At 56.4% G+C, this 11,571-nt stretch overlaps 2 protein-coding genes and 1 long non-coding RNA gene across 4 annotated transcripts in view; 2 read left to right on the forward strand and 1 right to left on the reverse strand.

The window, feature by feature from the left end:
• ZNF497 (zinc finger protein 497) overlaps positions 1 to 5,909 on the forward strand; it is a 12,748-nt gene extending 6,839 nt beyond the window's left edge. Inside the window, exons 2-3 of the mRNA XM_011969090.1 lie at positions 4,005 to 4,774; positions 4,859 to 5,909. Of these exons, the coding sequence (XP_011824480.1) occupies positions 4,019 to 4,774; positions 4,859 to 5,596 (1,494 nt within the window). The 5' untranslated portion in view covers positions 4,005 to 4,018 and the 3' untranslated portion in view covers positions 5,597 to 5,909. The remainder of the gene's footprint in view (positions 1 to 4,004; positions 4,775 to 4,858) is intronic.
• A 3,113-nt stretch (positions 5,910 to 9,022) lies between these two features.
• On the reverse strand, positions 9,023 to 10,898 carry LOC105531202. The gene is made up of 3 exons (XR_001004755.1): positions 9,820 to 10,898; positions 9,390 to 9,485; positions 9,023 to 9,145 (listed from the first exon to the last, which is right to left on the reverse strand). It is a non-coding gene; the product is annotated as an uncharacterized LOC105531202 (long non-coding RNA).
• A1BG (alpha-1-B glycoprotein) overlaps positions 9,361 to 11,571 on the forward strand; it is a 6,920-nt gene continuing 4,709 nt past the window's right edge. For both annotated transcript variants that reach the window (XM_011969089.1, XM_011969088.1), the window contains exons 1-5: positions 9,361 to 9,460; positions 9,537 to 9,572; positions 9,667 to 9,936; positions 10,315 to 10,587; positions 11,173 to 11,469. In XM_011969089.1, the coding sequence (XP_011824479.1) occupies positions 9,427 to 9,460; positions 9,537 to 9,572; positions 9,667 to 9,936; positions 10,315 to 10,587; positions 11,173 to 11,469 (910 nt within the window). In that variant the 5' untranslated portion in view covers positions 9,361 to 9,426. The remainder of the gene's footprint in view (positions 9,461 to 9,536; positions 9,573 to 9,666; positions 9,937 to 10,314; positions 10,588 to 11,172; positions 11,470 to 11,571) is intronic.

Raw genomic sequence — 11,571 nt, forward strand, 5'->3', positions numbered from 1 at the left:
GGCCCTGAGCAGCGCCCTCTGGGACCACAGAGATAGGCCTCCGCGCCCTCCAGAGCGGCCCGGAAGTGGCTCTGCACGGGCCAGAGGCGACCGTGGTCGGGGCGGAAACGGCTCCTGTCTGCCGCTTGCTCGGTGAACGCGAGCCTTATAGCATTCAGTTCTGTAGCATCGTTCCTCCTGCTCGTTTATTCTTTGACTCATTCACTCATCACTCCTCCAGCCTTGTGGCTCCGCCTTCATGTCCTGCCGCGCCATCATTTCTTCCCACATTCATTTATTCGTTCATCAACCCCCACCCGCGCCTCGTAGTCCGGAGCTCACCAGGCTAGGCCTCGCCTCCGAGCCTGCGGAGCTGCCCGCACAGGCCTCGCGCCACCCGGCCGCAGCCTCTTCCCGTTTATCCACCCCTATTTGTCCACTCTAGGCCTTGGGGGTTGGTGGGGAGACAAATACCCGTGACCGGTCAGACGAATGCCCGTTGTTGGGGGCGTGGGCGCTGGGACTGACGCGGGATGTGGCTCTGATCATGTCGTGGTGAGGAGGAGGCGTTCAGGTTCAGAAAGGGCACGCGGCGTGGATGTGAGTACGTCGGGGAGGCTGGAGCAGCGAGGCCGACAGGAAGGACCTTCCGGGGCTCACATGGTATCCCACGACGAGGACGGACTCAGGACGGCAGCCCTATTAGATGGGGCTGGGGGCTGGGGGCCGACGAGTCGGGTCGCACAGCACAGGCCCTGGATGAAGGGGCAGCGGTGCCTGGCTCCACCTTAAGAAACATGGGCCCTTGGGGGCCCGGATTTCTGGGTCTTCAATACACAAATATAGATTTTTATTGAAATCGGATGTCATTTTATTTTAAAATTTAACCTTTGATTTGAGGTAATTATAAATTCACATGCAGTAACACATAATGCATACCCTATGTACCCTTTACCCAATTCCCCTAAAGGTGGCATCTTGAAAAACTAGAGGTCAGGTTCGGTGGCTCATGCCTGTAATCCCAGCACTTTGGGAGGTCAAGGCGGGTGGATCCCTTGAGCTCAGGAGTTAAAGACCAGCCTGAACAACGTGGTGAAACCCTATCTCTACTGAAAACACAAAAATTAGATGGGAGTGGAGGCTGGTGCCTGTAATCCCAGCTACTCAGGAGGCTCAGGCAGGAGAATCGCTTGTACCCAGTTGGCGGAGGTCGCAGTGAGCCCAGATCGCGCCACTGCACTCCAGCCTGGGCAACAGAGTGAGCGACTGTCTCAAAAAAAGAAAAGAGAAAAACTAGAGTACGATATCACAACCGAGATGCAGAATATTTCCACAGGATCCCCGTGTTGCCCTTTCAGAGCCGCATACCCTTCCCTCCTACCTCTGCCCCCTGTTAACCTCTTTTTGTCAACTAGTAATCTGTTCTCATGTCTACCATTTTGTCATTTCACGAATGTTGCATAGACTGGGCGAGGTGTCTGGCGCCTGTAATACTAGCACTTTGGGAGGCCAAGGTGGGTGGATCACCTGAGGTCAAGAGTTCGGGACCGGCTGACAGGCCGGGCGCGGTGGCTCACGCCTGTAATCCCAGCACTTTGGGAGGCCGAGGAGGGCGGATCACGAGGTCAGGAGATCGGGACCATCCTGGCTAACATGGTGAAACCCCGTCTCTACTAAAAATACAAAAAATTAGCAGGGCGTGGTGGCAGGCGCATGTAGTCCCAGCTACTTGGGAGGCTGAGGCAGGAGAATGGTGTGAACCCGGGAGGCAGAGCTTGCAGTGAGCCAAGATGGTGCCACTGCCCTCCAGCCTGGGCGACAGAGCAAGACTCCCTCTCAAAAAAAAAAAAAAAAAAAAAAGTTCGGGACCAGCCTGGCCAACATGGTGAAACCCCGTCTCTACTAAAAAATAAAATAAAATAAAATAAAATTAGCCAGGCCTGGTGGCAGGTGCCTGTAATCCCAGCTACTGAGGAGGCTGAGGCAGGAAAATCGCTGGAATCCTGGGGCAGAGGCTGCAGTGAGCCGAGATTGTGCCACTTCACTACAGTCTGGGCAAAAGAGTGAAACTCCATCTCAAAAATAAAAAAATAAAAAATTAGCCAGGTATGGTGGCACGCACTTGATGTCCCAGCTCCTTGGGAGGCTGAGGTGGGAAGATGGCTTGAGCCTGGGAGATGAAATCATACCACCGCACTCCAGCCTGGGTGACAGAGCCAGACCCTGTCTCAAAAAAAAAAAAGAAAAGAATTGCATAAATGGAGTTATACAGTTTTTAAGCTTTTGAGATTGGTTAACTTTTTAAAAAACATAAATACCATAAAATTCATCCTTTAAAGTATATGCTTCAGTGGTTTTTAGTATATTCAGTATTGCACAGTCATCACCACTAATTCCAGAATATTTTCATCACTCCCACAGCTGTATCTCCCATTTCTGTCTTCCCTTTAGATCCTGGCAAACACTAATCTACTTTCTGTCTCTTATAGACTTATCTGTTCTGGACATTTCATATAAATGGAATCACAAAATATGAAGTATTTTGTGTCTGAATTTTTTCATTTATACTTAGCATAATAGTTTCAATATTCATTCACCTTGTAGTGTGTATCTACTTTATTCTCTTTTTATTTTATTTTATTGGGACAGAGTCTCGCTTTGTCACCCAGGCTGGAGTGTAGTGGCACGATCTCGGCTCACTGCAACCTCCACCTCCCAGGTTCAAGCAGTTCTCTGCCTCAGCCTCCCGAGCAGCTGGGATTACAGGTACCTGCCACCATGCCTGGCTAATTTTTGTATTTTTGGTAGAGAGGGGGTTTCACCATGTTGGCCACGCTGGTCTTGGGGAACTCCTGACCTCGTGATCCGCCTGCATCGGCCTCCCAGAGTGCTGGGACTACAGCCGTGAGCCACCATGCTTGGCCTAACTTACATTTTTAAAACACTTCCTGGAGGGGACAAACAGGACCCATCTGCTGGTCTGACTCCGGGTGTCCTGTTCACAATCTCTGCCTTAGGTGTTCTGTGTGGGGGATGAAGGGAGCCAAGGAGACAGGGCAGGGACCCTCAAGAAAAGCAGGGAGAGGGGAATGGATGGTACAAGCAGCCATGGCACCTCATTGTGTCCCTCAGGCACCTGGACACACAGGTGGGCAAAGATGCTGACGCTGGGGGCCAGAAGCGCGGATACCCCCATTCTTCCATTTTTACTCAGTCTCAGGTGGTCCCAAGGAGGGGACCTTCGTGGCCTTGCTGTGCTCACAGGCTCACCTTTGTTTCCAGCTCCAGAGAAAGTACCCTGGGTCATGCAGCTGCCTTCCCCTCCCGGGGAAGGGGCAGGATGGCTGCCCAGACGAGTGGGGCATGAGCCCTGGCCCCCTAGGTCCTCCAGAGTCCACTGGAACTGATGGTGGGTGAGCCCAGCTCGAAGAGCCCTGGCCAGTGCTTCTGGGGGTTCCCCTACGAGGAGGCAGCAGGGCCCCAAGGGGCCCTGGCTCAGCTGCGTGAGCTGTGTTGCCAGTGGCTGATGCCCAAGGCCTGCTCCAAGGAGCAGATGCTGGAGCTCTTGGTGCTGGAGCAGTTATTGGGCACACTGCTCCCGGAGATCCAGGCCTACGCGCAGGAGCAGTGGCCAGGCAGTCCTGAGGAGGCCACCGCCCTGGTGGAGCGGCTGCAGCAGGAATCAAGCAAGGGGAGGAGAGTGGTGCCACAGTACAGCCAGTGCAGGTGCGTAGGCAGCTTTGAGTCCTTCCACGATGCTGGCGCCCCCTCCCCTCCTGCTGGGCGGGGCCAGGTGTAGGGATGTGCACGTGGCCCTGTCAGGCAGGCCCAGAGTGCTGGCCCGTCCCGAGTGTCTAGCCCGCCTGCTGAACTTCCTGCTCCAGGCTCCAGAGGGCACTGGGCATCCAGGGCCGTGGAGGAGAAGAGTGGGGATGACAGCCCACCCACCGTCATGTCTCCCAAAGGCCCTCTGTCTGGTGTTCTTTGTATTCTCTAAGGCACTTACCTTTTCTCTCCTGTTTTAGGTCACAGGCGCGAGATGGAGTCCCCAGGAGGGAGGAACCTGCAGATGGCCCCAAAGGAAGGCCAGGGCCTCTGCAGTGTGAAGACTGCCACGAGGCGCCCCTCTGAGGGGGCTGTGTCTGGAGGCTGGGGGTCCTGGGAAGACTCCACGGAGGTCCCAGGGGAGGCAGGGGACGGCGAGCGGCAGCAAGCCACACTGGGGGCGGCGGACGAACAGGGGGGCCCCGACAGGGAGCTGGGCCCCGCAGATGGTGGGCGGGACGGGGCTGGGCCCCGGGAGTATGTAGACTGGACGTTGCGCCCTTCGCCTCTCCCAGAGGAGCCGGACTGCCGGTGCGGGGAGTGCGGCAAGGCGTTCAGCCAGAGCTCCTACTTGCTGCAGCACCGGCGCGTGCACACAGGCGAGAAACCGTACACGTGCCCCGAGTGCGGCAAGGCCTTCGCCTGGAGCTCCAACCTCAGCCAGCATCAACGCATCCACAGCGGCGAGAAGCCCTACGCTTGCGGGGAGTGCGGCAAGGCCTTCCGCGCTCGCTCGCAGCTCATCCACCACCAGGAGACGCACAGCGGCCTGAAGCCCTTCCGCTGCCCGGACTGCGGCAAGTCCTTCGGTCGAAGCACCACGCTGGTGCAGCACCGACGCACGCACACGGGCGAGAAGCCCTACGAGTGCCCGCACTGCGGCAAGGCCTTCAGCTGGAACTCCAATTTCCTGGAGCACCAGCGCGTGCACACGGGCGCGCGGCCACACGCCTGCCCGGACTGCGGCAAGGCCTTCAGCCAGAGCTCCAACCTGGCTGAGCACCTGAAGATCCACGCGGGCGCGCGGCCACACGCCTGCCCGGACTGCGGCAAGGCCTTCAGCCAGAGCTCCAACCTGGCTGAGCACCTGAAGATCCACGCGGGCGCGCGGCCACACGCTTGTCCCGACTGCGGCAAGGCATTCGTGCGCGTGGCGGGGCTGCGGCAGCACCGGCGCACGCACAGCAGCGAGAAGCCCTTCCCCTGCGCCGAGTGCGGAAAGGTTTTCCGCGAGAGCTCTCAGCTCCTGCAGCACCAGCGCACGCACACGGACGAGCGGCCCTTCGAGTGCGCCGAGTGCGGCCAGGCTTTCGTCATGGGCTCCTACCTGGCGGAGCACCGGCGCGTGCACACGGGCGAGAAGCCCCACGCGTGCGCCCAGTGCGGAAAGGCCTTCAGCCAGCGCTCCAACCTGCTCAGCCACCAGCGCACGCACTCGGGCGCCAAGCCCTTCGCCTGCGCCGACTGCGGTAGGGCCTTCCGCGGCAGCTCGGGCCTGGCGCACCACCGGCTCACGCACACGGGCGAGCGGCCCTTCGCCTGCGCAGAATGTGGCAAGGCCTTCCGCGGCAGCTCCGAGCTGCGCCAGCACCAGCGCCTGCACTCTGGCGAGAGGCCGTTCGTCTGCGCCCACTGCAGCAAGGCCTTCGTGCGCAAGTCGGAGCTCGTAAGCCACCGGCGTACGCACACGGGCGAGAGGCCCTACGCTTGCGGCGAGTGCGGGAAGCCCTTCAGCCACCGCTCCAACCTCAACGAGCACCAGAAGCGGCACGGGGGCCGCACTGCGCCCTGACCCGAGGACGCGCCTGAGCGGGAGGTCGCGGACACGCGGCACTGCGGGGTCCCGGGCGTGAGTGCACTGTCTGCTGGCCCAGCCTTTTTCGGGCCACCAGTGCGGGCGCCCTCCTGCTGGGAGTGCAGGGGTGGCATTGGGCGTAGGGAACCCTGGCTGCACAGTCCCTTTGACAATAGTCCCACCGGCCACCCAGACCTGGCTGGGACATGTGGGATGGGCTCTTGACCTCAGGGAAGGTAGTAAGCTCCACTTCGGCGAGAGGTTCATCCATGCAGAAGTGGGCAAGAACTGGGGTCTCCGACAGGTGTGGTGGTCTCCTCTGAGAACCGTGTGAAATTGCTCCGGCGGGGAACAAGGGCAGGGTGTGAGTCCCCTCTCCTCCCTCCTTCCACCCCAGCGAGAACGGAAGTTGTACGCGGGTTTTCTGTCTCCAGCCAAGGGCTAGGAGGTTTAGAGGCCTGGCTCTGGGGACCCTGAGGGTAGCAGGAGGCCTAGGGCGGGGGAGAGGAGCGGAATTCTGTCCACTTCTCCGTCCTGCCTCGGTTCTCTCCACCGTGGTGGCTGGGATTCATTTTAAAGGATAACTCTGTCCCGCTTGACACACTGCTGGCTTCTTGTGGATGCAGCATCACATCCACAGGCCTCCGGTTGGTGCCACCCGGTTCTTCTCTACTGGGGAGCAAAAAGTCCCTTGCACGTGGACCTGTGCAGCGATTCGAGTCTGTGATGTGGCCCACCTCGAGCTGGGGGTACAATGCAGACAGGTGGCTTTACCAGATCCTAGGAGCTGAGAAGGGGGGCTTGGGTCTCTAAAGGCTGAACCACGGTAGTTGCTGGAACTTTGAGGGGGTGCAGGAGAGACAGTATTTTCTCTCTCTCTCTTTTTTTTTCTTTTTTTTTTGAGATGGGGTCTGGCTGTGTTTGCCAGGTTGGTCTTGAACTCCTGGTCTCAAGCACTCCTCCTGCCTTGGCCTCCCACAGTGCTAGAATTACAGGTGTGAGCCACCACGCCTGGCTTCAGTTCAGTATTCTTATGTGCCACAAACTCTGGGTTGCACCAGATCCAGTAGCCATGTTGAATCTTCTGGGTCCTAGGGCCCAGGTGGCAGCTTGCCTTGTATCCGGGACCTGCCATATGGACTTCTCTCGTTCTGAGCTCCACAAAAAATTGTAGATGATACGTGGACTGGATAAGCACACTTGAGTGTATACATTGTATCCAAAATCCAGAAGCCCACCAACCATTGTTCCCTTTTCCTAGTGGTAGATAGTGCATATTGCAATAACTGGTCTTCTTAGAAGGGGCTGTCCCAACGGGCTGCAGACCACTAGGCACTTTACCAGAAGGGGGACCCTTAGCATGCATTTAACTTGGTTGCCTAAGGTACCTGCCACTTTGTGATCCAAGCAGCTGATGTCATCCATATAGTGGATGGGCATGATACTCTGTGGGAAGTCAGAATGATCAAGAGCTACGCAGGGATTATGACAGAATGAGAAAATTGTGTCTAGGTACAGTGGCTCACGCCTGTAATCCCAGCACTTTGGGAGGCCGAGGCAGGTGGACCACCTGAGGTCAGGAGTTCGAGACCAGCCTGGCCAACGTGGTGAAACCCTGTTTCTACTAAAAAATACAAAAATTAGCTGAGTCTGGTGGTGCATGCCTATAATCCCAGCTACTTGGGAGGCTGAGTTAGGAGAATCACTTGAATACATGAGGCAGAAGTTACAGTGAGCCGAGATTGCACCACTGCACTCCAGCCTGGGTGACAGAGTGAGACTCCATCAGAAAAGAAAAGAAGAGAAAAAAGAAAAGAAAAGAAAAGAGAAGGGAGGGGAAGGGAGGGGCTGCATAACAAGGTTGGGGAGTTGAGAAAAAAAAAGTTGCAGATTTAGTCCTGAGGCAAGCTGTGAAGGTGTACTTTTGTCCTTGCCAAGCAGAAAGAAGATAGTTTTGGTCGTCCTTGCATATTGATGGGAAAAAAGCATTTGCCAAATCAATAGTTGTTGAAAGGGAATCTCAGCCAGGTGCGGTGGCTCACACCTGTAATCCCAGCACTTTGGGAGGCCGAGGCAGGCGGATCACAAGGTCAGGAGATCGAGACCATCCTGGCTAACACAGTGAAACGCCGTCTCTACTAAAAATGCAAAAAATTAGCCGGGCGTGGTGTTGCACACCTGTAGTCCCAGCTACTCGGGAGGCTGAGGCAGGAGAATAGCTTGAACCCAGAAGGCAGAGGTTGCAGTGAGCTGAGACTGCGCCACTGTACTCCAGCCTGGGCAACAGAGCGAGACTTCGTCTCAAAAAAAAAAAAAAAAAAAAAAAAAAAAAAAAAAAAAAGAATCTTCAACCTTCCAAGTAATCCTGAGCCTTTCTCCCTAGTAGAAGCAATCCTTCCTTCCCTGAGGGTTAAAACATTCTGATCACCTCCTTGTTCCTGCTGCCAATCATGATGAATCCAAGTCTCATCTCTGGCAGGTAGGCCCTGTTATTTGAGCTCTGTCACGTCCATCTTTCATCACCAAAATCAGAGAGGCCGTTTCAATGGCAGCAACTCCAAGGGCCATACTGCCCTTCAGAGGACTGCCACTGCAGCAAGTTTCAGTGATATGGGTGCCCCACTGACTAATGTATTTCCCAGTGCTTTTGTAACAAAGATATCCTCCTTGGTACTCTGTGTGTGTACGTGATCTGGCACATGCTGAATGTATACATTAAACCCACTTCAACGTTTCCTGTATCCCTAAGCTTTTGGATTCCTTTCTCCAAAATTCCTACTCTCCCTGTACCAAGGGAGTTCTAGCAATTTAACCTCATTGAATTTGGGCCACCATTGAGTCCGGGTCTTAGTCAAGCTGTCAGACAAACTCAGTATCTTTCAAGCTGCACAAGCTTACATCTTAAATTGAATCTTTGTAAGTCATCTCCTGTAGACAGACTTGATCCAGTCTACTGTTGTGTCCCATCCTCCTTGATCAATTACCCCTAGATACCGTCGCCATCCTTGTTCCCCAGGTTTATGCCAATTACATGAATGAAAACCTTGCAGTTATTTTGAAGCATAGTAGTATCTCTTGGGAGTGTATTTCACACTTGTCCATTTGCAGCGTGCCAGACTAGTTAGAACTCTGGGGGGATAAGGGGTGGCTGGAGAGAATGGGGTTCCATTTACGAGGCAACTGCAAGATTCACACGTGATACCAAGTTTACAGACCCAGGTCAGTCCCCAGACACATGGCCCCTCAGTTGCAGGGAAAACAATCTTTTTTAAGGAAGAACCAGTCCTGCGGCAAGAATAGACAGTGTATCTTCCTCAAAGGGTTGCTGCCGTTTCCCTGGGGTGGGGGTGTGGCAGGAAATGTTCAGATTTCTCAAGAATTCGGAGAGCCTGGCCCTGAGCTGGGGCTAATCCCCAAATACACGTGCGGTTTGGTGTGACAGGGAGGGGCTTACTGGGCTTCAGCCCTGGCACTGTCCACTTGACCTCAGCAGCTCCAGGCAGAGTGGGGAGAGCTCAGGGTCCCATTCTAGGACAGGATCCAGCACTGAAATGAGGATGAAGTGATGTTAGCATCATTTTATGACTCGTTGTTGATTTAGTTTATTAATTATCCATGATTATTGATCATAATTGTTGCTGAGCATCCTGAGGCCTCAGAAGTTAGCCCTTTGCCCTCATCCCATGGGGGCCCTGCCCTCGCCTTCCGGGAAGGACAAACACGGGAAGAGGTCAGTGTCCGAGCTGCCCCTGCCACCCTCCCTTGGGGCCTCATTGCTTCAGACGCTCACCCCAGACACTCACTGAACCGGCGTGAGCACGACCATCATGTCCATGCTGGTGGCCTTTCTCTTGTTCTGGGGTGAGGCCTCCCGGGGTCTGGGTCCCTGGGGCGGGAAGGGGCTGGAACGGGAGACTCACAGGGGCTGTCTCCGCAGGTCTCCCGATGGGCCCAGTGACAGAAGCAGCCACATGTGAGTGCAGGGCTGAGGTCTGGGAATGGTGGGCCCAGGCCGTGGGTGAGCCCTGTCCCTGTGGCCCTGAGCTGATCCCAGCCACCCCTTGCAGTTTATGAGACCCAGCCCAGCCTGTGGGCAGAGTCCGAATCGCTGCTGAAACCCTCAGCCAATGTGATGCTGACGTGCCAGGCCCGCCTGGGGACCCCAGACTTCCAGCTGTTCAAGAATGGGGTGGCCCAGGAGCCCGTGCACCTTGACTCACCTGCCATCAAGCACCAGTTCCTGCTGACGGGTGACACCCAGGGCCGCTACCGCTGCCGCTCAGGGTTGTTCACAAGATGGACCCAGCTGAGCAAGCTCCTGGAGCTGACGGGGCCAAGTAAGCTGGGGCATGAATTGGGGGCCAGGAGGCAGTGAGTTGGTGGCTGACAGGGGGGCCTCCCGTCCTCCAAGTCATCTGATGTCTCTGAGCCTCAATCTTCCCATCTGTCGAATGGGGTGATATCTGTGCTAACCCCAGAGTGTTGTGAGGAATAAATGGTTGTGTCCCCAGCAGGCCCGGCATGCCATACAGCTCCCACGCACTCCTTTCTCTTGCTGTACGCCTTGTTTCCACCAGTGCCTGGCTGCCTTTTCCCAGCAATGCCCTCCATCCCTGTCTCCCTCACATTTTTTGAGGATGGGGCCCAGGTTCTGCTGGGCTTCCCCTGTCTCCCGTGTTATACAGAACCACTCTTCAACTCCACCCCACCCACAGAGTCCTTGCCTCCTCCCTGGCTCTCAATGACGCCTGTGTCCTGGATCACACCCGGCCTGAACACAACAGCAGTGTGCCGAGGCGGGCTTCGGGGTGTGACTTTTCTGCTGAAGCGGGAAGGCGACCATGAGTTTCTGGAGATGCCTGAGGCCCAGGAGGGTGTGGAGGCCGCCTTTCCTGTCCACCGGGCTGGCAACTATAGCTGCAGCTACCGGACCCATGTGGCAGGCGCCCTCTCTGAGCCCAGCGCTACCGTGATCATTGAGGAGCTCGGTGACTGTGGGAATCATCTCTGGGAGATGCTGGGGAGGGGGTTACAGGGGGCATGACTACACTGACCCTGACCTCCATGCTGAATGCCCCTGCCCAGGACCAGGTCCAGGAAGCTGGCCACACAGTTGCCTGGGTCTGATGGTTGCGAAGGAGTTTGGGCAGAGGATGCCCGAAGAAGGGAAGGGTGGGCCGGGTACCGTGGCTTATGCCTATAATCCCAGCTCTTTGGGAGGCTGAGGCCGGTGGATCACAAGGTCAAGAGATTGAGACCAGCCTGGCCAACATGGTGAAACCCTGTCTCTACTAAAAATAGAAAAATTAGCCAGGTGTGGTGGCAGGTGCCTGTAGTCCCAGCTATTTGGGAGGCTGAGGCAAGAGAATCCATTGAACCCAGGAGGCGGAAGTTGCAGTGAGCAGAGATCTCATCACTGCACTCCAGCCTGGACAACAGAGTGAGACTCCATCTCAAAAAAAAAAGAATGGAAGGGTGTTCCTGGGGCTGCCACCTGGAGGGCAGAGGTCTGGGGACTGGGCAGAGGGCAGCTCCAGGGATGGGGCAGCCCAGTAATGCTGCCTGCATTGCAGCTGCACCACCACCGCCTGTGCTGATGCACCGTGGAGAGTCCGCCCAGGTCCTGCGCCCTGGTAACAAGGTGACCCTCGCCTGCGTGGCTCCCCTGAGTGGAGTGCACTTCCAGCTGTGGCGCGGGGAGAAAGAGCTGCTGGTACCCGGGAGCAGCACCAGCCCAGACCGCATCTTCTTTCACCTCAACGCGGTGGCCCTGGGGGATGGAGGTCACTACACCTGCCGCTACCGGCTGCATGACAACGAAAACGCCTGGTCCGGGGACAGTGTGCCAGTCGAGCTGATTCTGAGCGATGGTGAGCCGGGGCCAGCAGGGACAGGGGCTTGGCTGGGTCCCCGGGGAGCAGGAGCAGTACCAGGTGTAGAGCCTGGGGAAGTGCAACACTCTGGGCCAGGGT

The sequence above is a fragment of the Mandrillus leucophaeus genome, unplaced genomic scaffold (genome assembly GCF_000951045.1).
Source record: "Mandrillus leucophaeus isolate KB7577 unplaced genomic scaffold, Mleu.le_1.0 Scaffold870, whole genome shotgun sequence".
Taxonomy (NCBI): Eukaryota; Metazoa; Chordata; class Mammalia; order Primates; family Cercopithecidae; genus Mandrillus; species Mandrillus leucophaeus.